Source organism: Acomys russatus, chromosome 17 (assembly GCF_903995435.1).
Source record: "Acomys russatus chromosome 17, mAcoRus1.1, whole genome shotgun sequence".
NCBI lineage: Eukaryota > Metazoa > Chordata > Mammalia > Rodentia > Muridae > Acomys > Acomys russatus.
The window spans coordinates 61835574-61861297 of NC_067153.1; the positions used below are offsets into that span (position 1 = coordinate 61835574).

Genomic DNA, 25724 nt, shown 5'->3' on the forward strand with positions numbered 1-25724 from the left:
TTTCTGGTTGTCTTTTTTTTTTTTTAAGCTGGTGATCATGAGGATCAGCTGTCTTGATGGGAAACAGATGGAGAAAGGTGAGAGGACTAGAATCCCAGGTCTTCCTCCTGATGAGCTAGCGGTAGGCTCCTAGTGAGGCTTACCCTAAGCAGAATTACCTCAGGATATAGTCCCATGTATGAAGCCCCTTAGATATAGTCCCATGTATGAAGTCCCTTAGATATGGTCCCATGTATGACGCCCCTTATAGTCCCATGTATAAAGTCCCTTAGATATAGTCCCATGTATAAAGTCCCTTAGATATAGTCTATGTATAAAGTCCCTTAGATATAGTCCTATGTATGAAGTCCCTTAGATATAGTCCTATGTATAAAGTCCCTTAGATATAGTCCCATGTATGAAGCCTGGCTGTCCGTTGGTCCTACCAAAGCTTTCGCTGGCCTTTATTTTTTGCTTTAGACCCATTTATTCTTTTTTTTTTTTTTTTTTTAAATTAAGATGTTTATTATGTGTGCAGTGTTCTGTGACATGTGAGCCAGCACACCAGAAGAGGGCACCAGATCTCATTATAGATGGTTGTGAGCCACCATGTGGTTGCTGGGAATTGAACTCAGGACCTTTGGAAGAACAGCCAGTGCTCTTAACCTCTGAGCCATCTCTCCAGCTCTCCCCCCCCGCAGCCATTTAATCTTTCTTCCCTTTCTGTGTGTGTGTGTGGTGTATGGGCACATATGTGTGCCAGTACATGAGCCTGTATGCACACATGTGAAGACCAGAGAGAGAGATGTAGTGTTTTCCTCTGTCACTTTCCATTTTATTTTTGAGTCAGCCCCTCTCACCAATTCTGAAACTCACTGTTTGGCTGGACTGGCTGCTTAGAGAGCTCATGGGATCCCCCTTTCTCTATCCATGCCCCACTTCTGGGATTACAGTCACTCACAGCCATGCTTGCCAGGCTTTGAGTGCTGGAGATTTGAACTGAGGTTCCAGGTCCTCTTGTCTTCACAGCAAGCACTCTTACCCAGGGAGCCATGTCCGCAGCCCCACTTCTGATATGTTCAGACATGGCTTTGGGGACACTGACTATCACCTTCATGTCAGGGGCCCATACCAGAGTTCGGTGATGCTGTATTTCCCGTGATATCAAAGAGAAATTATTTCTTTAAGTTTTTCCTCTTTGGCTCTGTGAGTGTTTTGCCTCCATGTTTGTGTGTGCCACATCAGTGCACCGGGGAGAATCAGAGGAGGCGCCAGATCCCCTGCAACCTGGGATCTAGAGTGAGCTGTAGGTGACTGTGAGCCGCCTTGGGAGTGAGAAAATAGTACTTTGAGCCACTGGGCCATGGCTCGAGCCACGGCCCCCCACCCGACTCCTACTCCCGCCACCAGGTTCTGATGTAGCACAGGCTGACCTTGACCCTGATGGGTACCAAGGATGACTCTCAATTTCAGATGATTCTTCTGTCTCTGTCCCACTGACACTGGGGTTATAGGAAGACGCAGCCCCCTATAACCTTCTGCCTAGTTTTATGTGGTTCTGGGGACAGACCCCCATGCTGAGCAGGCGCTGTTCCAATGAGCTAGCTCTCCGGTCTTCTTTTCTTGGCGAGGAAAGTGATCTACCACTGAGATAAAGCCACCTCCTGCCTTAATTGTTTAAAATGTATTTTATTTTATTGGCATGAGTGTTTTATCTGCATGAGTGTTTGTGTACCACGTGAGTACATGCTACCAGAGCAACAAATGGAGCCATCTCTCTAGCCCCTCCCTGTTCCCGCCCCCCAAAAAGGAGCCATCTTAGCTCCTCCCTATCCCACCCCACCCCCCCGCAAAAAAAAGGCAGAAAGGGACTAGAGAGATGGTTCTGTGGCCACAGTATTTGTTGCTCTTGCGGAGGACCCCCTTCAGTTCCCAGTGCTCACATGGTGGCTCACAGCACCCTGGCTGACCTTGAACTCGAACTCCTGGCCCTCTTGCTGCTATCTCACCAGTGCTAAGATTACATGTTTATGCACTCTGCCTAGCTTTAATGTCTTTAAGGTCTACAGGTAGCACAGAAAGCAAAGAGTACACAAAATAATTTATATCCACAAAAGACAGAAAATAGGCATCTTGCTGAAACACTGAAATTTGCTTTCTACATGCTGGTCTTTAGTTTTGTAGTCACTTGGGGATCTTCTTAGACCTGGAGGCGAGAGAAGACAGTTGCATCACAAGGACAGTTATATCACGCACCAGTGCTGAGTACATTCACAGGACTAGAGGCGTGGCGTTGTCATGGGGAAAAGAAGTGCAGAGCGCCTAACACAAACCAAGGAAAAGCAGGACAGAATCCCCAGCTGTGGAAGGACCGGAAGGAGGCCCCTCCGGGAAGGACAGAGAACTGGAAGGAGGCCCCTCCGGGAGGAACAGAGCTCGGTACTAGCTTATCACATGCTGCAGACACTGCCACACCTAAAGCCTTGACAGCGGTCATCACCTCAGGGAACAGGCTTGTCACCACATTCCACACTTTCTATCAGAAAGAAACTATTAAGTTTCAAACATGTTTTCAAACATATACAAGAATAATCGGTGTAGAATAATTTGTAGTGTCAGAAAATACCTTAATGTCTATTGAAATGGTTCAAAAGCTAACATATCTATGCAATGTATTAGTCATATAACCAATAAAATGAGGACGTTTGTGTATATATAATTAAAAAATTTTTTCGAGACAAGGGTTTCTCTGTGTAGCCTTGGCTGTCCTAGACTCAATTTTGTAGACCAGGCTGGCTCAAACAGTGATCCACCTGCCTCTGCCTCCCGAGTGCTGGGATTAAAGGCGTATGCCACCAGGTCTGACGATTTTTTAATTTTAAAATTATGAGCTGAGTAATGGTGCATGCCCTTAAAACCAGCCAGCACTCGAGAGGCAGAAGGCAAACAGATCTCTTGAGTTTGAGGTCTACAGAGTGAGTTTCAGGACAGCCAGGGCAGAACCCCGGGGGCAGAAAGCCTGGCGGGCACTGAGACTGGGAGATGGAAGGCCGGTGTAAGGAGGAGATGCCGGAGCCAGAGGCGACCTTCAGGGCCAGGGCCAGGAAGCTGCCTTCTGTCTCACTCTGGGAGGGTAAGAATTTAAGTAAGCCAGAGCGTTTTGTTCTAACAAGTCTGCCACCAGAAGTGCTGTTTCACCAGCTTAGCCTGCCTGAGGGCACATAGTGCCAAACCACGGCTTCCTCTGTTCTCCTGCCCCATCCAGAGAGAGAGAGAGAGAGAGAGAGAGAGAGAGAGAGAGAGAGAGAGGAGAGACAGACAGACAGACAGAGACAGAGATGGACAGACAGAGAGAGACAGATACAGACAGAGAGAGACAGAGACAGAGAGATGGAGAGAGAGACAGAGAGAGAGGCAGAGACAGAGACACAGACAGAGAGACAGACAGACAGAAAGAGACAGAGACACAGAGAGAGAAAGAGAGAGAGGCAGAGACAGACAGAGACAGAGAGAGAGACAGACAGAGAAAGAGAGAGACACCTGGGAAGAACTGTTGAGGTTCATGGTCTGGGGTGCAAAGAGCAAATTACAACACTGTGGAATGCTTCCTCCCGTCACCCAGAACACCGCAGGCTTCTTCACGGCGTTTCTTTCTCTTACCACAGCACGTCTGCACTTTGACAAAAAAAAAAAAAAAATTTTTTTTCAAGTCACTGTAAAAGGTCAAACCACTGTCTGAAGAGACTGGTGTGTGAAATATGGCAGGGGTTAGGGGTTGTTGGGCCAGAAATCAACCTTGCCTCCTTCTTCCTCCTCCTTCCTCCTCCTCCTTCCTTCCTTGTCTTCCTCTTCTCCTCCCGGTTGTCCTCCATCTTAATTTTGTTTTTTTTTGTTTTTTGTTTTTGTTTTTTTTTGGCAGGATCGTACATAGTTCAGGATGGCCCCAAACCCACCATGTAGCTGAAACTGGCCTTGAACTCCTGATCCTCCTGCCTACACCCACTAAAGCAGTGTTTCTCAGCCTGTGTGGCACGACTCCCTTGGGGGTAGAATCACCCTTTCACGGGGCTCACATATTAGCGATCCTGCATATCAGATACTTATATTGTGTTTCCTAACAGTAGCACAATCACAGTTACAAAAGTATCAATGAAATTGTTTAATGGTTGGGGTCACCACAACATGAGGAACTTATTAAAGGGTTTTAGCATTAGGACCCCTGAGAACCATTCTCTTCCTCGCCTCTCTTTGCTCCCCCACCCCTCCTCCCCTCTCCTCTCCTCCCCTCTCCTCTCCTCCCCCTCTCCTCTCCTCCAAGGTTCTATGAGAATGGCCCCTTAACCTCTGAGTGTTTGCTTAAAGTTTTTTTAAGTCCAAAGTTCCAAAGCCTTGCATGTTCCTCAGAACAACCCAAACCACAGGTGGCGAGGTTCTTTCTCGGCTGTCACCCTCTCTCCAGACCCAGCTTCTTTTGAGCTTACTACTTTAACCGAATCTGTGAAAAAAACACCACAGCCACGACAACTTCTATCAAGGGAAGAGCTATTTATAAAAGGGCTCATGGTTCCGGAGGGCTAAGAGCCCGTCACAGCAGGGAGGCGTGGCGGGTGAGAGGTAGGAATGCTGGCAGGAGCAGGCAGCCAACTGACCACATCTTTTACTACACTCAGGAAGCAGAGAGTGAGAACTAGACGTGTGACAAACCCTCAAAGCCCGTTCTCAGTGACACTCTTCCTCCAGCATGGTTGTACCTAATGCCCCTAAAGCGCCACCAACTGGGAACCACACGTCTGAATGTGAAGTCAGCCAAGAACCACCCATGTCCCATCCCCAACCCCCGCCTTCAGTTGTCACCACCATTAAAGGCCCATGTGGCCAGGCATGGTGGCACACACCTTTAATCCTAGCACTCGGGAGGCAGAGGCAGGTGGATCACTGTGCGTTCGAGGCCAGCCTGGTCTACAAAGTGAGTCCAGGATGGCCAAGGCTATACAGAGAAACCCTGTCTCGAAAAACCAAAAAACAAAAACAAACAAACAAATAAATAAAGGCCCATGTGACATGTTTTCCCTATGTGCATGCGCCACACTCCCCAATAAAGCCGGGCACCATCACAGTCTCTCTCTCCTCTTCCCCCCTTCATGTCTCTCTCGTCCTTGGTTCAAAGGTGGCCTTCGTATACCCCTCCCAGTAAAACCTCTTCGTAATGTTTGTTGCATGGTGTGATTTTTGTGGCATTTCTTGCATACCTTTTTGTGGGAAAAAAAAACTCTTACTCTGAGCCTACGGGGAACATTTGTCATTCAAACCAGCACAACCTCCATATGAAGATCACAACATTTTATCTTCCTGTGGTGCTGGGACTAGGACTCAAGGCCTTGAGCTTGCTAGATACAAACACGCTAGCACAGAGCTATATTCCCAGCTCACAGGGCATTTCTGTTATTTTTAACTATATGTACGTGTCCGTATGTGGTTATGTGCATGCAGGTGCAGTGTTCAAAGAGCACAGAAGAGGGCATCATCCACTGGCACTAGAGTTACAGGTCACTGACCCACCCAGCATGGGAGCTTGGAACTGAACTTGAGTCCTCTCCAAGTACACGCTCTTAACTGCCTGAGACATCTCTCCATCCACATAGGCACTTTTTTTTTTTTGAGACAGGGTTTCTCTGTGTAGCCTGGCTGTCCTGGACTCGCTTTGTAGACCAGGCTGGCCTCGAACTCACAGCAATCCACCTGCCTCTGCCACCTGGCTCACATAGGCACTTTAAAGAAAAATAAACAAAGAACAACAACAACAGCAATAAAATCCATGCTACTTCATCCAAAGACTAATAATGTTAAAAACACAGTTCTTAACATTCAATTTAAATGTTCCTTTCCGCTCAACTTTTCCTACTGCTCTCATTCCCTATGAGGAAGGAGTGACTGACTGTGACAGAGACCTGGAAAAGTTAGGGACAGAAGCCGTGGGCCACAGGAGAGAACATTAACCCAAACTGTCCATTTCCTCCTCTGACAGCAGAGCAAGGCTAGAAGGGAGAGAGAACCCTCAAGTCTGAAATGAAATTAAAGCTCTGGACATTTTAATTACTGGTCAGATAAACTCATGTCACTGAAAAGTAACCATGAGCTGGGTGTGGTGGCACACATCTTTAATCCTAGCACTCAGGAGGCAGAGGCAGGCGGATGGTTGTGAGTTCAAAGCCAGCCTGGTCTACAAAGCAAGTCCAGGATGGCCAAGGCTACAGAGAGAAACCCTGTCTTGGGGGGAAAAAGAAGTAGCTCTGCTATATGCATAAACACACAGGGAGACATAGGCACTGTGAGAAATTTTTTCGTGTTTTGCTTTGTTTTTTTCTTTTTTCAAGACAAGGTTTCTCTGTGTAACAGCTCTGCCTCTCCTGTAGCCCTGGTTGTCCTGGAACTCACTCTGTAGACCCAGGCTGGCCTCAACTCACAAAGATCCACCTGCCTCTGCCTCTGAAGTACGCAATTAAAGGTGTGAGCCACCACCAGCTAAACTGACATTATAAATTCTTATAAATTCAACATGTGTTTATAACACCAGTCCAGAACTCCCACTTACTCATCCCCAAACCTTCAAATGAATTTTGAAACAATTTTATGCATAGTTGCCGAAACTGGAAACCATTCAAATGTCCTTCAGCCAGTGGATAAATCCAGCCTAGTCCCCCATTGCTCCCACACCACTCAGAGTACAAAAACAGATGGGTTCTTTATGAGCGATCCAGATGGATCATCTCACATGAGTTACACTTCAATTTATTCAATGTTCTGGAAAAGGTAGAACTCTAGGGACAAGACATAGATGCTGCCTGGCATGCATGCAGCCCTGGGTTCCATCTGCAGCACTGTATAAACTAGGAATCACAAATCTTAGGAGGTAGAGGCAGGAAGATCAGGAGTTCAAGGCCAGCCTCAGCTGCTAACAGCTACAGGAGACCTGTCTTGAGCAGAGGAAAATGAGGGGAGGGGAGGGGAGGGGAGGGGAGGGGAGGGGAGGGGAGCGGAGGGGAGGGAAGGGGAGGGGAGGGGAGGGTAGTTGAAGTTTCCACTAAACAGAGTCACTCACTGGAGCTTCTGTAGAACTGAGTCAGAAGTTACTCAAGATTCAATGTATCTTTTTTTTTTTTTAAGATTTATTTATTATTATGTATACAGTACTCTGCCTGTGTATACACCTACAGGCCAGAAGAAGGATTAGATCACGTTGTAGATCGTTGTGAGCCACCATGTGGTTGCTGGGAATGAACTCAGGACCTCTGGAAGAGCAGCCAGTGCTCTTAACTGCTGAGCCATCTCTCCAGCTCAGATTCAGTGTATCTTGTCTCAAAGCATGTTCACTGTTCTAGTTAGTTACTTTAACTGTTCTAGTTAGTTACTTTACTGTTCTAGTTATTACTTTTACTGTTTAGTTAGTTACTTTGCCGGTTGTGATCCTCTTTTCAGTTCATGGTTCTAGAAGATTCAGTCGGTTGTGCCCAGGAAGCATCGGCAAGAGCAGTGCAGCTCACACCGTGTTGAGCCGGAAAGCAGGTGAGAACACTGCGGGTGCTCTTGTTGGGGACTCCGTGAGTGGACGAGGTACACTGCGGGTGCTCTGTGTGGCCTCTAGTGAGTGGACGAGGGGTACACGGCAGGTGCTCGTGGGGATTCCAGTGAGTGGACGAGGCACTGCGGGTGCTCTGTGGGGACTCAGTGAGTGGACGAGGTACACTGCGGGTGCTCTGTGGGGACTCCATGAGTGGACGAGGTACACTGTGGGTGCTCTGTGGGGACTCCAGTGAGTGGACGAGGTACACTGCGGTGCTCTGTGGGGACTCCAGTGAGTGACGAGGGTACACTGCGGGTACTCTGTGGGGACTCCAGTGAGTGGACGAGGTACACTGGGTGGTCTTGGGGACTCCAGTGAGTGGACGAGGCACACTGGGTGCCTGTGGGGACTCCAGTGAGTGGACGAGGTACACTGTGGGTGCTCTGTGGGGACTCCAGTGAGTGGGGTACACTGTGGGTGCTCTGTGGGGACTAGTGAGTGGACGAGGTACACTGGGGTGGTCTGTGGGGACTCCACCCAAGCTGGAGTGAGTCTTTCCTCCTTAGTGACTTCTTTCTGGAGATGAGTCACAGATACACCTAGATGAGCCTCACCACCCCTAGGCCCTAGGATTCCGAAATCAAGACTGGCTAGCCTTGAACTTACTAAGTAGTAGAGGATGGCTGAGTCTGGCTCTACTACCTTTAATGCCAAATACTGGAATTACAAGAGTGCGCCGTCCTGCCCAGCCGACTTTCTTTCTTCATATTCTTTCCTTTTTTTTTTTTTTTTTTTTTTTTTTGAGGCTGGGTTCTCTGTGTAGCCTTGACTGTCCTAGATTCACTTTGTAAACCAGGCTGGCCTCGAACTCACAGGGATCCACTTGCCTCTGCCTCCCGAGTGCTGGGATTAAAGGCATGCGCCACCACCGCCTGGCCAGTGTTTCTCTTTATAGACCTATAGACGTCATCGTTTAATGTCAAATATACTGGGAGCAACATAACCTTGCTAGGTAGGACAGCTTAGAATTTGGTCACCAGATGTGTTGCCACTGGTACCAGGCAAAGAATGGTTGGTTGCTTTTCCCACACTGGGACTCACTGCGTGACTGGCTGTGAGAGCGGCTGAGCACCTGCCCGCAGGACTCACTGCGTGACTGGCTGTGAGTGTGGCTGAGCACCTGCCCGCAGGATTCACTGCGTGACTGGCTGTGAGAGCGGCTGAGCACCTGCCCGCAGGACTCACTGCGTGACTGGCTGTGAGTGCGGCTGAGCACCTGCCCGCAGGACTTACTGCGTGCGTGACTGGCTGTGAGAGTGCAGCTGAGCACCTGCCCGCAGGACTCACTGTGTTACTGACTGTGAGTGCGGCTGAGCACCTGCCCGCAGGACTCAGGACTCACTGCGTTACTGACTGTGAGAGTGCAGCTGAGCACCTGCCCGCAGGACTCACTGCGTGACTGGCTGTGAGTGCAGCTGAGCACCTGCCCGCAGGACTCAGGACTCACTGCGTTACTGACTGTGAGAGTGCAGCTGAGCACCTGCCCGCAGGACTCACTGCGTGACTGGCTGTGAGAGTGGCTGAGCACCTGCCGGCAGGACTCACTGCGTGACTGGCTGTGAGTGCGGCTGAGCACCTGCCCGCAGGACTCAGGACTCACTGTGTTACTGATTGTGAGTGCGGCTGAGCACCTGCCCGCAGGACTCAGGACTCACTGCGTGACTGACTGTGAGAGTGCAGCTGAGCACCTGCCCGCAGGACTCACTGCGTGACTGGCTGTGAGTGCAGCTGAGCACCTGCCCGCAGGACTCAGGACTCACTGCGTTACTGACTGTGAGAGTGCAGCTGAGCACCTGCCCAGAGGATTCACTCCATGACTGGCTGAGCTACAGGGAGGCTGCAGGGCAAAGTCAAGTCAGGCAGACAGACGCTGTGACCAAAACCTCAGTTACCAGAGCACCCGAATCTTTACTCACTGTGACCTGAGGGAAGCAAGAGATTTCCTGAAAGTCGCCTGAATGTCTAGCTGCAGCAGCTTTGGGATGTCCGGGTACCCTCCCAGCTGAGCCCACAGCGCACTCATTGGCGTCTTCTCCGTTATTGGGTAGCTTGAGGTGGACAGCTCAGCGTTCCAGACGGCCTCTGTCTGACCCTGTCTGCAGAGCCAGAACATGAAGCAAAGCGTGAGCGCCCTGAGCGCCACACCAGCCAGGACACCCAAGTCCCCACCCTGCTCTGTACTGTCCAGGGAGCCTTAGCTGTGGCCACCTGAGTAGAGAGATACGGGGAAAGCAGGATTTGCTGACATTGTTACGAAAACGCCCCTCAGACTCAGTCATCCTTCCTCACTCATACTTTCCTTAGCCCCATGAAGGGCACAGACCTGTACTCTGTGAGGTGCAGGTCAGCCAGGGCGACACAGTGAGACCCTGGCTCAAAACAGACAGGCCCAAGATAAAACAGCTTGCTGAATTCACTAAAGAAGCAGACACATTTATGCTCTTGTGCCAATCCCAACTGTGGGGAAAGAACTGAAATGTCTTTTAATTAAAAAAAAAAATAATAATAATAATAATAATAATAAGGCATTGGGTACACACTTACCACCAAAAGTTTAATATTATTCTACAACGTACCCGAATGTTTTGAACACGCTGGCTTTTGGTCCTCTTCAACTAATAACTTCAAGCCTGGCCGTTGAAATTTGGTAATATCACGCGTCTGCTTAAAGCCGGAGACCATGGGCGTGGGCTGGCTGAGATTTAGTTTAACGCCTTCTCAAGCTAAAAGCAAAGCCAACAACAGCCAAAACAAGTTAATAGATATGGGGGGAGGGTGGGGGGGCAGAGGGAAGCACTGTGTCATTTCTGAGACAGAGTGAAGTGTAGAAAGGCAAACCAGGAAGAGAAGAGGCAGACATATTAGGAAGTTCTGCCTTGGATCCAGACAGTGGTGGAGTAGCAAGCTACGGCTCCCCCACTTCCCCCCGGCCCCCCATTATTCCTTGAGGAGGACGGGGGCTCTGAGGCAGGGTGGCCTGAAGGGATGTCAGCCTTGAGCTTGCTGCTGTGTCTTCCATCCCTCACAGGAGTCTTCTCCCTTCCTGGTCCCCTTCTTCACGCCTGGACACTTTACCACTCTCGTTCTGACTTCCCTGACCCTAGACCAGTGGTTTGCAACCTTCCTGACCCCATGACCTTTAATGCAGCTCCTCATGTTGTGGTGACCCCAACCATAACATTATTTTCATTGCTACTCTTCTTTTTGTTTTGTTTTGTTTTTGTTTTTCGAGACAGGGTTTCTCTGTGTAGCCTTGGCTGTCCTGGACTCACTTTGTAGACCAGGCTGGCCTTGAACTCACAGCGATACGTCTGCCTCTGCCTCCCGAGTGCTGGGATTACAGGCCTGGGCCACCATGCCCAGTCTCATTGCTACTTTTTAACTGTAGTCTTGCTACAGTTATGAGTTGTAGTGTGGATATCTGTGTTTTCCCTGTGGTCTAAGCCGGCCCCTGTGAAAACATCAGTGGGGTCCACTGAAGGGTGGTGACTCACGGCTGGAGAACCCTGCTTTGGAACCTGCCTAGCCTCTGAAATGTCTGGGATGCTGTTCTTGCTAGATAGCTTGTGCCACTCACGCCCCATCTTGCTTACTCCATCTGTAAAAACCGCGTTTACTAAATCAAAAATTGGAAGTTTTTCTTGTTTACAAGAGCTATAGCATTTAAAATATAATTATTATGGAAAATTCCAGATACTCTAATCTGGCAATGACCAGAAATCTGTTCTACTCAAAAGAAGCAAGTATGAAAATGTTGCAAATTAATCAATTATTTTGTCCGCCCAAAGGCAGAAACTGGAGTTGCATGGCTAAGGAGTGCCAACTGATGCCTACGACCCCCTGAGAGAGACATGGAATGGATCTCTTCCCGGGACTCCCAGACAATGAACCCTGGGACACTTTGATTTCATAAAAAGAAGATGAGAAGATGATTTCTCCTTGTTGGCAGTGTGGTGGAAGATCCCTGTTTGTTGTTGTTGTCGTCAGTACTTGGGGGGCAGATGGTTAAGACAGGGAATTTACCTTATAGCAGAGGCTGCCCTGGGACAAGGGCCTCAAACGCTAATCCTTTTTGCCTCGGCCTCTCAAGCGCTGGGATTACAGGTGTGACCTGCCACACCCAGCTAGCCCTCTTGCAAACTAACACAGGGTCTAGTCAGGCAAATGTTATTGTAACATTTCTTTGGAGCTGTGCAAGATGGCGTGCTCCTTTAATCTGGGCACTTAGAAGGCAGAGACAGAGGCCTGGAGCGGTGGCGCACGCCTTTAATCCCAGCACTCGGGAGGCAGAGGCAGGCGGATCGCTGTGAGTTCGAGGCCAGCCTGGTCTACAAAGTGGGTCCAGGACAGCCAAGGCTACACAGAGAAACCCTGCTCGAAAAACCAAAAAGAAGAAGGAGGAGGAGGAGGAGGAGGAGGAGGAGGAGGAGAAGAAGAAGAAGAAGAAGAGGAAGAAAGCAGGGGGCTTGGAGAGATGTCTCAGTGGTTAAGAGTGCTGCCTGCTCTTCCAAAGGTCCTGAGTTCAATTCCCAGCAACCACAAGGTGGTTCACAACCATCTATAATGTGATCTGATGCCCTCTTCTGGCCTGCAGGTATAAGTGCAGGCAGAGCTCTGTATACATAATAATAAATAAATAAATCAAAAAAAAAAAAAAAAAGAAGAAGAAGGCAGAGACAGGTGACTGAGTTTGAGCCCAGCCTGCTCTACATAACAGGTTCCTGGACAGCCAGGGCTGCATAATAGAGAAGCCACGCCCCCTGCCCCACCCCCACCCCCACCCAGTCTCAAACAAAACAGAACAGCAACCGCGTTTCTTTGTTTTACAGCAAGCTGGGAAGAAGGCGAGTTACCTGGCTGAAGAAGTGCATCATGGACCACAGGCACCGCTTCCGCCTTTCCTCCAGCCCCTTCTGCTTTTCGGTCCAGACACACATCACCTTCTTCTGATAGTCATCAAGCCTGTTCAGCATGAGGTAGAGGCTCTGCGTCTCGTACCCTTTCCCCGTATTTTGGATGGCTTTTAATCGTTTGGTTAGGTTGTTTCTTGGGGAAAAAATCAAGAATTAGATCCGTACAGTTCCCAAGCCTAATTTAGCACACCCGGCTCCTCCTGTTTCTTTCCATTCTTATCTCAGTCTGAGTCAGGAGGAGGCACGAGACGGGGTGGGAGACTTGTTTACCTCATTTCCCTGTAAGAATACTTTTCTGGGGTTGGGCGTCGGTGGCACACGCCTTTAATCCCAGCACTTGGGAGGCAGAGGCAGGCGGATCACTGTGAGTTCGAGGCCACCCTGGTCTACAAAGTGAGTCTAGGACAGCCAAGGCTACACAGAGAAACCTTGTCTCGAAAAAACCAAAACGAAACAAACAAACGATAAATTTCTAAGTCTGGTGGTGGTAGCTTTAATTCCCAGCACACAAGAGGCAACGGGAGGCGGATCTCTGTGAGTTCAATGCCAGCCTGCTCCACAGACTGATTCCAGAATAGCCAGGGCTACACAGAGAAACCCTGTCTTGAAAAACAAACAAAGAGGGCTGGAGAGATGGCTCAGTGGTTAAGAGCGCCGCCTGCTCTTCCAGAGCTCCTGAGTTCAATTCCCAGCAACCACATGGTGGCTTACAACCATCTCTAATGTGATCTGATGCCTTCTTCTGGACTGCAGGTGTACATGCAGGCAGAACACTGTATACATAATAAATAGATAAATAAATCTTTAAAAAAAAAAAAGAGTTTGTATTTAAAAAAAAGAAAAACAAACAAAGAATACACTTCTAATCATCTACATTGGTTTCAAATTTGTATGAGATCTGAGGGGTGTGTTTGTGTGGGTGTGTGTGTTGTAATTAATTTTGCTTATTGTAATCCACTCTTTAGGGGGCTGTTTAGGGAGTGTTCTAATTTAAGGCCAGCCTAGGCTACATGCTAAGTAAGTTCCAGGCTAGCCTGGGCTTCAAAATAAGACCCTGAAAAACAAAACAAAAACAAAACAAACAACCAAACAAACAACAAAAAAAACCCAAGAAGATCCTATTTGACACCATCTTATAGTTTCTCTCTCTCACTTTGGTTTGGATTTTTGAGACAGGGTTTCTCTGTGTAGCTCTCACTGTCCTGGACTCTCTTTGTAGACCAGGCTGGCCTCGCCTGCCTCTGCCTCCTGAGTGCTGGGATTAAAAGCATACACCACTACTCTCTGCTTATAAAGTCTTTTCAAATAGTTATTGATTATTTTTATTCGGGAGGTGCACGTGCTGCCACACACATGTGGAAGTCAGAGGTCAAGCTCCAGGGGTCAGTTTTCTCCTTCCTTCAGGGGTGTCTCGGGAATCAAACTCAGGTCATCACTGGTTACCTGCTGAACTGAGCTTTGTGACTGTTCTTAGGTTATGTTGTTGTTTTTCATTTTTGTGTGTTTTAGAGACAGGGTCTCTCTGTGTAGCCCTGGCTGTCCTGGAACTCACTCTGTAGACCAGGCTGGCCTCAAACCACCTTTGCTGGAAATACAGGTGTGCGCAGCCAGCACTGCTGGCCTTTAGGTTGTATTTTGCTTTTCGTTCATGCAAAGTATTTATACTGCTCTGTTAATTTACCAATCTTCTGGGGTTTGAATGCTTTGAAGGCATTTTATTTATTGCCAGTTTGATATGGGTTTGCTGAGTGGGCTTGAGACGAGGTGTCACGTAGCTTAGGCTGGCCTTGAACTCACTGTGTACTGAAAATTACCTTGAACTCCTGAGTTTCCCACCTCCACCTCGTGACTTCCTTTTCTGTTGTTTTTGTTTTTGTTTTTCGAGACAGGGTCTCTCTGTGTAGACCTGCCTGTCCTGGACTCACTTTGTAGGCCAGGCTGGCCTCGAACTCACAGAGATCCTCCTGCCTCTGCCTCCCGAATGCTGGGACTGAAGAAGGTGGCCCTGGGAGGCAAGTGACTGTTGCTTTTGCAACATCTGGTAGGAAGGTTTCTGAGCCCAGCACCTCATACAGGCTGAGCGTTTTGTTCTCTTGCTTTGAAGAGACACCGTGGCCAAGGCAACCCATACAATAGAGTATTTTTCATTTGTTTTGTTTTTCAAGACAGGTTCTCTCTGTATAGACTTGGCTGGTCTTGGGCTCACTTTGTAGACCAGGCTGGCCTTGAACTCATAGCAATCCACCTGCCTCTGCCTCCCTAGGCCTGGATTAAAAGCGTGCGCCACCACGCCCACCCAGCGCAACGAAGCATTTTTATAACTGGGGCCTTGCTTACCGTTGGAGAGGGTCAGTCGGTGATCACAGCAGGAAGCAGACAGGCATGGTGCTGGAGCAGTAGCTGGGAGCTCTGCATCGGGATCCACAGGCAGCAGGCAGAGAGAGGGAAACCTCAAAGCCCACTCCCAGTGACATGTGACTTCCAGCAAGGCCACACCCTTAACTTTCCTAATGCCCCCTCAAACTCCCTTGATGATCAAGAATTCAGATCTATGAGCCTTTGGGCCACCGACTAGGCAAGTGCTCTACTATGGAGCTGTATCTCTGGCAATTAAAAAACATTATTTGGGTGCTGGAGAGATGGCTCAGAGGTTAAAAGCACTGGCTGTTCTTCCAAAGGTCCTGAGTTCAATTCCCAGAAACCACATAGTGGCTCACAACTATCTATAATGAGATCTGGTGCCCTCTTCTGGTACGTGGGCAGAATAATGTATAAATAAATAAATCTTAAAAAAAAAAAAAACAAAAAAAACCCACATTATTTGGGCTGGAGAGATGGCTCTGAGGTTAAAAGCACTGACTGTTCTTCCAGAGGTCCTGAGTTCAATTCCCAGCAACCATATGGTGACTCACAACCATCTATATTGAGATCTGGTGCCCTCTTCTGGCAGGGAGGCACACATGCAGGCAGAGCATTGTATACATAATAAATAAATAAATACATCTTTTAAAAAATATATTTACTTTTTTATATACGTATGAGTTTGAGTGTTTTGCCTACATGTATGTATGTTCACTGTGTGCATACCTGCTGCCCTCAGAGACCAGGAGAGTGATGGATACCTTAGAACTGGTGTTATAGGAGGTTATAAGCCACTATCTCCCTGATGGGAACTGAGCCCAGGACCTCACACATGTTGCACATATGTTCTTCCTCTGAGCTATGCCTCAGACCAGCATCATCACTATTTTTAAACAATTCTGGAGGTACTAACCAATTCATAAATAAGAAACAGAAACTGAGTGTTTAAAAATTAGAAAGTCAAGCCGGCCGTGGTCGCGCACGCCTTTAATCCCAGCACTCGGGAGGCAGAGGCAGGCGGATCGCTGTGAGTTCGAGGCCAGCCTGGTCTACAAAGTGAGTCCAGGATGGCCAAGGCTACACAGAGAAACCCTGTCTCGAAAAAACAAAAAAAAAAAATTAGAAAGTCAGCCGGCCGTGGTCGCGCATGCCTTTAATCCCAGCACTCGGGAGGCAGAGGCAGGCGGATCGCTGTGAGTTCGAGGCCAGCCTGGTCTACAAAGTGAGTCCAGGATGGCCAAGGTTACACAGAGAAACCCTGTCTCGAAAAAACAAAAAAAAAAAATTAGAAAGTCAGCCAGGTGTGGTGGCGCACGCCTTTAATCCTAGCACTCGGGAGGCAGAGGCAGGTGGATCTCTGTGAGTTCGAGGCCAGCCTGGCCTACAGAGTGAGTTCAGGACAGCCAAGGCTACACAGAGAAACCCTGTCTCAAAAAACCAAGCCAAAAAAAAAAAAAAAAAAAAAAAAAAAAGGAACAAAGGAAATCTTTGAGGCTGGATGGCACAGAGGTTAAGAGTACCTGCTGCTCCTGGTGAGGGCCTGGGTTAGATTCCTAGCACCCATGTGGCAGCTCACACACCCAGTTCCAGAGGATCTGATGCCCTCTTCTCACCTCTGTGGGCACCAGGCACACACATGGTACAAGGGCATCAATGCAAGCTAAACATCCACACTCAGAATAAAATAAAAGTTGAAGGAAAAGAAGGGCTGGGATGTTTGCTCAATGTAGACACCACAAGCTTAGTGCTCAGAAGATCCTGGGTCCCTTCCTGACCATCTTAATAAAGCAACACAGGAAAAACTGTAAAAACAAAAACAACAAAGACAAAACAACAAAAAGCCGGCTTCATGTTGATCTAGAAATGTTAAGCTTTTTCCCATTTGTACAGGGTTAATATATATATATATATATATATATATATTTTTTTTTTTTTTTTTTTTTGGTTTTTCGAGACAGGGTCTCTCTGTGTAGCCTTGGCCATCCTGGACTCACTTTGTAGACCAGGCTGGCCTCGAACTCACAGCGATTCGCCTGCCTGTGCCTCCCGAGTGCTGGGATTAAACAGGGTTAATATATTAAATATTTAAAGGACTTATCTATCTGGTTTGATTGCCGAGACTGGTAAAAGTAGTCTCTAAATATTGGCAGGTGAGAGGACTAGCCGGGCATGGTGGCTGTTACCCCAGCTCTCAGAAGACCAAAGCAGGAGGGCTGACATGAATGGGAAGCCAGCATGGACTATACAGTGAATACGTGCCATCCTGGACGACACAGACTCTGTCTCAACAACAACAACCTCAAAGAAAAGCCGGGCGTGGCGGCACTCACCCGTAGTCCCAGCACTCAGGAGGCAGAAGCAGGTGGATCTCTGTGAGTTCGAGGACAGCCTGGTCTACAGAGCAAGTTCAGGACAGCAAGGACTACACAGAGAAACCCGGTCTCAAAAACAAAAACAAACAAAAAAACCCTAAAAAGCAAACCAAACCAAAAACCCTCAAAGAATTTCTAGTAGATGTACATTTAAATTCCTTCAGTGGGGGCTGGAGAGATGGCTCAGTGGTTAAGAGCACTGCCTGCTCTTCCAAAGGACCTGGGTTCAATTCCCAGCACCCACATGGCAGCTCATAACTGTCTGTAACTCCAAGATCTGACATCCCCACACCAATGCACATAAATTAAATAAGATATTAAAAAAAAATAAAAATAAATTCCTTCAGTGGAGGGAAAGGTGGGTTATGCAGTGACCAAGTAACTAGACAGGAATGAAAAATGAGGCCTAGATTTCATGGTTGAGAGCTATAAGCCAAAGACTTCTATGAAAGGCAAACAGACTGAGAAAGTTTTTTGTTTTGTTTTGAGACAAGATCTCCTGGCTGGCCTGGAACTCACTATATAGAGCAGGCTGGCTCCTAACTCTGAGAGGTCTACTTAATTCTCTTCCTAAGTGCTGGGACTAAAGGCATGAACCACCACACCAGATCCCAACTACTTTTCTTTTCTCTCTCTTCTTCTTCTTCTTTTTTTTTTTTTTTTTTTTTTTTTTTTTTTTTTTTTTTTGAGACAGGGTTTCTCTTGTAGTCCTGGCTAATCTGGACTCACTTTGTAGACCAGGCTGGCCTCAAACTCACAGAGATCCACCTGCCTCTGCCTTCTGAGTGCTGAGACTAAAGGCGTGCGCCACCACACCCAGCTTCTTTCTTTCTATTTGTTGATTTGGAGACAGAGTCTCATGTGATCCAGGATTGGCCTCAAATTCATTAAGTAGCTAACAATTGCCCCTGAATTCCTGATCCGCCTACCTCTACCTCTAAAGTATTTGTAATAAAAAGTATAGACCGCCATGCCTGGCCTTTTCTGATATTAAAAGAAAAATGAGGGCTGGGTGTGGCTATGCACACCTTTAATCCCAGCACTCAGGAGGCAGAGGCAGGTGGATCGCTGTGAGTTCAAGGCCAGCCTGGTCTACAAAGTGAGTCCAGGACAGCCAAGGCTACACAGAGAAACCTTGTCTCAAAAAACCAAAAACAAAACAAAACAAAATTTAGAGTCTGCGATCTGATAAACATGAAAGCTCTAGGCAATTAAGGAAGGTGTTTGACATTAGGACTATACCAGAAAACAGTATCATAATAACTATATCTACCTGGCAAGCTGGATGAGCCTGTAGGCAACATACTTTCGGGACAGATATCCCAGCCGAACTGTGTTCGTATGGAGTAGATCAACTATGAGACCCCTGGCCATTGTGTGGTACTGTGAAGGAAGTCCAGACATCTGTGCAGCCTGATTTAATATGGCCAGGTTCTTCCTCTGAGCTTCCACATTAATATAATATCTGTCTTCAAGGTGCTGGTCAGTGAGTGGGGTCCCTGTTGCCTTGGCTTTCCTGGCATCTGGCGTTGGTATCCAGGGCTTGTCTATTGCAGGGAGCCGAGGTTCCGGGCCCCTTTGGGAAGGTAAGATCAGATGCATTTGGGAGGGTTGAGTGGTAAGAGATGGTAGAGATGTTAAAGCCTTCTCCTGCCTGGAAAGGGATCTCTCATCAACGTGAGGGGACTGTGGTCCTGGTATCCTAGAACTGGTGACATAAGGCTGAAACTTTCCAAACGGCTTCATGTCAAAAGAATCTTGGAGTACCCGAGTTTGTCCTGTAGTGTCAGAAGCCTTTGGTATTTGGATCTTCTCCGTAGGGAAAGGAGCCTGAGAGACCTCAAAACCCAGAGCAGCACTTGGGTGAGCACTTGCCAGTTCAGGTTTCGGAGAGGAAACAGCTCCTGATGGTTTCTGAGTGACTTGAAAGGGAGAAATTCTCTGAGGTCTCCCAGGAATTGGGGATGCCTCTGCCGGCGAGGGATGCGGCGACGTGGGAGAGATTACAAAGGGGAAGGGTTGCTCGGGGCTGGTCCATGGCGGGATTTGCTGTGCAGAGTATGTGATACCCAGCCCACTGTAGGGAGCGTGCTCAAAGGCGGCAGGAGGCTGGAAGGGGAGAAACCTGGGGATGGTAGAGCCTCCGGGAACAAGGAGCTCTGGACTCTCTTCCAAGATGGGCGGGACTGCAGATACAGGAGGTGGCTTGGGGCGGAAGATGGTTTCTGATGGTAGAGGTGGCCAAGTGTCTCCAGGTCTGAAGATATGCCCAGGACCAAGGGATGGTCCTAGAGTGGGAGGAGCTCCAGGTGTTGGGAGCTGTCTAAGCAGAGGAGGGACTTCCGGTGCTAGGGGCTGTGCAGGCATGACTTGACCTCTGCCTGCGAGAATCTGTCTGTATATAGGAGAGACGCCTGGTTCTTCAAGCTTCTCAGAGTCAGGAAGAGTCCTCAGTCCTGGGCCAGTCCAAGGGGTTAGAGGGGCGAGGGTAGGAGAGGGCGGTAATTTCTCTAACGGAATAGAAGTGGGGGGAAATTCCATCCATTTTTGAGGTAGTCGGTCAGTGAAGGGAACAGCGGCTCCCAGTCCTTGTAGTTGGTTAGGGGCCATAATGTCAGATGCCTCCGGAGCCTTTTCAGGCGCGATTAAAACTCCCCACTTCCAGGCCAGTTCTGCAGTGAGCGCTTCCTCTAGCGCTGCCACCTGCTCAGAGGTAAAGGTGACAGCTGCTGCCTGAATTTGTTCGTAGGTGAAAGTGACACCCAACTCCTGGGCTTTTTCAAGAGCGATAGTGAACGTTAGTGTTCGCGTGTGCCTAGGAGCAAATTGGTCGTGCAAGGAAGGAGCCTGCCCCCATGTGAGGGGAGCCTGCAGTGCCTGGACTTGTTCGAATGCCTGGGTCTGGCCTGGTGTGGGAGTGATTTCCAAAGCCAAGCCCTGTCTCTGTGCAAATGGGACTCCGAACGCCAGGGACTGTTGAGCAGGTAGTGGAATTTCAGTTGCCTGGGTCTGTTTAGAAGGGATAGCTGGTTTTGGTGTCTCAGTAGATTCAGGGATAATAGGGATTTTCGGGGTTTGAAGTTGCTCCATAGTAAAGGGACTCCTTCCTGCTTCTGCCTGTTCAGGAGTTAATGGCACATCCAAACCCCGGAATTTCTGAGGCAGAAGAACGCCCTGAGCCTGTCTCTGTGGAAGAGAGGGACTGATCCCCAGGGCCTCAGCCTGCTCAGGGGTGAGTGCAATCCCGAGAGCCTGGGCCTGTTCAGGGCTCAGAGGAATTCTCGGTGCCTCAGTCGGCTCAGGGGGGAGTTTGACTCCCAGGGCCTGGGCCTGCTCTGACCTCACAGTAATTCTTGGTGCCTCAGCCTGCTCAGGGGTGAGTGCGATCCCAAGAGCCTGGGCCTGCTCAGGGCTCAGAGGAATTCTGGGTGCCTTGGTCTGCTGAGGGGGGAGTTTGACTCCCAGGGCCTGGGCCTGCTCAGGGCTCAGAGGAATTCTGGGTGCCTCGGTCTGCTCAGGGGGGAGTTTGACTCCCAGGGCCTGGGCCTGCTCAGGGCTCAGAGGAATTCTGGGTGCCTCGGTCTGCTCAGGGGGGAGTTTGACTCCCAGGGCCTGGGCCTGCTCAGGGCTCAGAGTAATTCTGGGTGCCTTGGTCTGCTCAGGGGGGAGTTTGACTCCCAGGGCCTGGGCCTGCTCAGGGCTCAGAGTAATTCTGGGTGCCTTGGTCTGCTCAGGGGGGAGTTTGACTCCCAGGGCCTGGGCCTGCTCAGAGCTCAGAGTAATTCTGGGTGCTTTGGTCTGCTCAGGGGGGAGTTTGACTCCCAGGGCCTGGACCTGCTCAGAGCTCACAGTAATTCTGGATGCCTTGGTCTTCTCAGGGGGGGGTTTGACTCCCAGGGCCTGGGCCTGCTCAGAGCTCACAGTAATTCTTGGTGCCTTGGTCTGCTCAGGGGGGAGTTTGACTCCCAGGGCCTGGGCCTGCTCAGAGCTCACAGTAATTCTTGGTGCCTTGGTCTGCTCAGGGGAGAGTTTGACTCCCAGGGCCTGGGCCTGCTCAGAGCTCACAGTAATTCTTGGTGCCTTGGTCTGCTCAGGGGGGAGTTTGACTCCCAGGGCCTGGGCCTGCTCAGGGCTCGCAGTAATTCTTGGTGCCTTGGTCTGCTCAGGGGGGAGTTTGACTCCCAGGGCCTGGGCCTGCTCAGGGCTCGCAGTAATTCTTGGTGCCTTGGTCTGCTCAGGGGGGAGTTTGATTCCCAGGGCCTGGGCCTGCTTAGAGCTCAGAGTAATTCTGGGTGCCTTGGCCTGCTCAGGGGAGAGTTTGACTCCCAGGGCCTGGGCCTGCTCAGGGCTCAGAGTAATTCTGGGTGCCTTGGCCTGTGCAGGGGGAAGTTTGACTCCCAGGGCCTGGGCCTGCTCAGGGCTCAGAGGAATTCTGGGTGCCTTGGCCTGCTCAGGGGGGAGTTTGACTCCCAGGGCCTGGGCCTGCTCAGGACTCAGACTGACCTGTGCCTCGGCCTGCTCAGGAGTGAAGGTGAGGCCCAGGGCCTGGGCCTGCTCAGTGGTGGGACTGATCCTTGGGACCTGGGCCCACTCAGGCATGAGGGTGATCATGTCAGCTTCAGGCTGAGGGGTAGGAGGTATTCCCAGAACATGGGCCTGCTCAGGAGTGAGAGTGAGGCCCAGGGCCTCAGCCTGCTGAGGGGTCAAACTGATCTTCTGTGCCTTGGCCTGCTCAAGGGTGAGAGTGAGGCCTAGGGCCCAGGCCTGCTGAGGGGTAATAGTGATATTCGGGGTCTTGGCTTGCTCAGGGGTAAGAGTGATGCCCAGAGCTTGGGCCTGCTGAGGGGTGAGATATATCTTCTCTATGTAAGCCTGCTGAGGTGTGGGAGTAAGCCCCAGGGCCTGGGCCTGCTGGGGATTAAGACTGATTTCCTGTGCTTGGGCCTGCTCAGGAGTGAGAGTGATCTTGAAAGCTTCGGGCTGAGGGGTAGGAGCCATTCCCAGGGCCTGGGCCTGCTGAGAAGTGAGAGTGAGGCCCAGGGCCTCAGCCTGCTGAAAGGTCAAACTGATCTTCTGTGCCTTGGCCTGCTCAGAGGTGAGAGTGAGGCCTAGGGCCCAGGCCTGCTGAGGGGTAACAGTGATATTCGGTGTCTTGGCTTGCTCAGGGGTAAGAGTGATGCCCAGAGCTTGGGCCTGCTGAGGGGTGAGATATATCTTCTCTATGTAAGCCTGCTGAGGTGTGGGAGTAAGCCCTAGCGCCTTGGCCTGCTGGGGATTAAGACTGATTTCCTGTGCTTGGGCCTGCTCAGGAGTGAGAGTGATCTTGAAAGCTTTGGGCTGAGGGGTAGGAGCCATTCCCAGGGCCTGGGCCTGCTGAGGAGTGAGAGGGATCTTGAGAGTTTCGGGCTGAGGGGTAGGAGCCATTCCCAGGGCCTGGGCCTGCTGAGGAGTGAGAGGGATCTTGAGAGTTTCGGGCTGAGGGGTAGGAGCCATTCCCAGGGCCTGGGCCTGCTGAGGAGTGAGAGGGATCTTGAGAGCTTCAGGCTGAGGGGTAGGAGCGATTCCCAGAGCCTGGCCTTGCTGAGGGGTGAGAGTGAGGCCCAGGGCCTGGGCCTCCTCTGGCATGATGGTGATCTGCTGTGGTTGGGACAGCTGAGTGGTTAGGGTTAACTGCAGGGCCTCGGCCTGCTCAGGGGTGAGATTAAGCCTTTGCACTTCGGTCTGATGAGGGCTGAGTGTGACTCCCGGGACCTGGGCTTGCTGAGGAGTCAGACTGACCCTCTGTGCTTCAGTCTGCTCAGGAGTGAGAGTGACGCCTAGGGCCTGGGCCTGATCAGTGGTAAGAGTAAAGCCCAAGGCCTGGGCCTGCTGAGGGGTTAGACTGACCCTCTGTGCTTCAGTCTGCTCAGGAGTGAGTGTGAGCCCTAGGGCGTGGGCCTGCTGAGGGGTCAGACTGACCCTCTGTGCTTCAGTCTGCTCAGGAGTGAGAGTGATGCCTAGAGCCTGGGCCTGCTGATGGGTCAGACTGACCCCTGGTCCCTTTTCTTTCTCAGGGGCGGGAGTGATCCCCAGTTCCAGGGCCTGCTGGGAGGTGAGAGTTACATCTTTTACTTGGACCTGCTGGTGAGGTAGAGCTGTACTCTGGGTAAGTGTGACCTCAGGTAGTTGTAGTTCCATGCTTGTTAGGGGCATTTGCATGTCCTGGGGTTTTTCTGACATGAGAGACCCCTTTGGAGTCTCTTTCTGCTTGAGGGTCCTAGTAATGACTGGCTGAGTTCCCAGCCCTTGCTCCCTCTCGGCTGTGAAGGGACTCTCTGTTTCTATAGTGTGTTCCTGAGTAAGAGGACCTCTCAGAGTCTTTGTCTGCTTAGGGGTGAAGGGTGTCGTTGCAACGTGAGACATCTCAGGCTCTGCCATCTGTGCCGGTGCAGGGACAGGCATCGGGAGGGGCTTTTGAGAAACAAGAAGGGCCCCGAGAGAGGAGGCGTACATCTTTTCATCAGAAAGCCTCTCCGTTTGGTCAGAATCCACTTGGAACGCTTGGGCTTGAGTTGTCTGCGGTTTCAGGGTCTTCGCCCACCTGGGGTTTAAGAGCATTACAGACTGGTTGAACATTCTCGCTAGGTCTGAAGGTTTGGGCTTTTCCAGTTGTTTCAGTTTGCTGTCCTGCCTCTCGCCCTCTTCGCCATCTCTCCCGGGCAGGTCTGGCTGTTCCAGCTGCTGCGCTCGCTCCCTTCCCCTCTGCCTTTGTCGCCTTTGCTCCTCCTTCCACATCTCCTCTTCCTGCTTTTGAAGTTCTCGTCTGTGGGCCCTGGGGTCTCTGTCACCCTCCAGTTCGTCTAAGAGCACTTGCACTAGTTTCCTAATGGCCGGGTCTGTGATCTCGCTTATGAGGAGCTTGCTCACGTCTGTCTTGGAGGTGGCTACAGTGTCCCTATGGAACAGCTGTGGCATGGCAGGGGTGACCTTCTGTTGTTTACTGAATTTCTCTCTAAGTTGTTCCCTTTTTGCATCTTTGTATGTCCTCACGGTTTTAGTCACGGCTTCGGCCACCTTCTGGAAATAATCCTCCACGTTGGTCTTTATGGCGTCTAACTTTTCAACCTCTGCTCTTCTCAGTGACCCCTCCTCCTTCTGTGTGCTGCTCGGGTCAAACGCCTTCCCGACGTTGTTCGCTCTCTCCCTTAGGAAAGCCAGTATGGCTCTGTGAAACGACTCTAGATTAGTCTGTTCGCTTTCCTCGAGACTCGCTAAAGCCTGTTTAAGGGTCTTGGGTTGTAATTTACCAAGTTGTTTTGCTTCTTCAGGTTTTCCTGATAGGAGTTTTTTCCACCTTGTGTCCATTTTGCGTAGCTCTGGGGCGCTCTCGGGCTGGGCCGTCTTGGGCAGCTCTGCTTCAGCCTTGCCTTCTTTGTCCGTCCTAGCCGTCGAGCTTTGTTTAACATCTTCTGTCGCTGGGCCTCTTGTGAGTGAGTGCTCGGCTTTGCCCTTTTTGACTCGGTCCCACATGGCACTCGGTCCACCTTTGACAGCAGGACCCTTGGCCTTCCAATCTTTCTTCCTCTTTTCCAATGCTTGTAGAACGGCTAGCTGACTGGACTTGATCTCAGCGGCTCTCCTTTCCTCCTCCTCTTCCAGATTTGTGTCCTGGGTCTCAGCTGCAGGCGGTCCTGTGGGCCTGCCCGTGGGCCTGCCTATGGGCAGGCCTTTGAACTTTCTCTGGCTCTCGGTAGCCTCAGCTTTCTTTGTGGCATCCGGAGCCCCTTCACCTTGGGCTACAAATGTCATAGAGGAGTCCCACTTCACTGCAGTGCCCCTAGCCCCCTTCTTTTGGGAGTCATCTATCATCTTTTCAAGCTCTTTGTTTAAAAGGCTGTCAATCTCCTCCGCGTAGGCTTTCTTGTCTATGGATGCCTGTGAAACCTCCTCAGTCAGCGTTCTGAAGGATGGGGTCGGGAGAAGCACTTGGTGTCCCAGATAGTTTTTTACTCGAGTAAGTTGGTCGCATCTTTCTTCTGCTTCTCTAAGTCTCTGCTGAATCATTTCATTTTCTTCAGTGAGTTCTTGGATAATCTTCTGGGAGACGTCTTTTTCTCCCATTTCCTCCTCACACACAATCGTGCTGCTAACGTGAAGGCTCACAAGTTTTAGCTCCTCATTGACTGTACTCAAGGCCCTGGACAGGTTTAGCACCATTGATGATATGTATTTAACGGCACTGTTTTCCAGCTTGTTTAACATGCCCGTGCTGATGAGCTCGTGCAGCATTTCCTGAATCTCAGAAACCTTGGTGTTCAAGGCGTACGGGTCGGAAATCATCTGATCTGGCCGTAAAGCGTGGGCGGTGGCAGGCCGTTTTGTAACACGATCCTTCCAAGCTTTCCAGAGAGTTCCTCTAGATGCTGGGTGGGGTGGGGTGGGGGTGGAGAGATGGAGAAACATAAAACAAACCAATGGAGCCACATTTCTTCTTTTATG

The 25724-nt window shown here is 50.1% G+C and overlaps 1 protein-coding gene across 1 annotated transcript in view; it reads right to left on the minus strand.

Annotated features, from left to right (window-relative positions):
* Positions 1-9512: 9512 nt before the first annotated feature.
* Fam186a (family with sequence similarity 186 member A) overlaps positions 9513-25724 on the minus strand; it is a 46668-nt gene continuing 30456 nt past the window's right edge. The window contains exons 4-12 of the mRNA XM_051159391.1: positions 22998-25648; positions 21903-22853; positions 21543-21728; positions 18520-20894; positions 12454-12646; positions 11425-11440; positions 10177-10314; positions 9924-9969; positions 9513-9696 (exon numbers count right to left, since the gene is read on the minus strand). Of these exons, the coding sequence (XP_051015348.1) occupies positions 9513-9696; positions 9924-9969; positions 10177-10314; positions 11425-11440; positions 12454-12646; positions 18520-20894; positions 21543-21728; positions 21903-22853; positions 22998-25648 (6740 nt within the window). The remainder of the gene's footprint in view (positions 9697-9923; positions 9970-10176; positions 10315-11424; positions 11441-12453; positions 12647-18519; positions 20895-21542; positions 21729-21902; positions 22854-22997; positions 25649-25724) is intronic.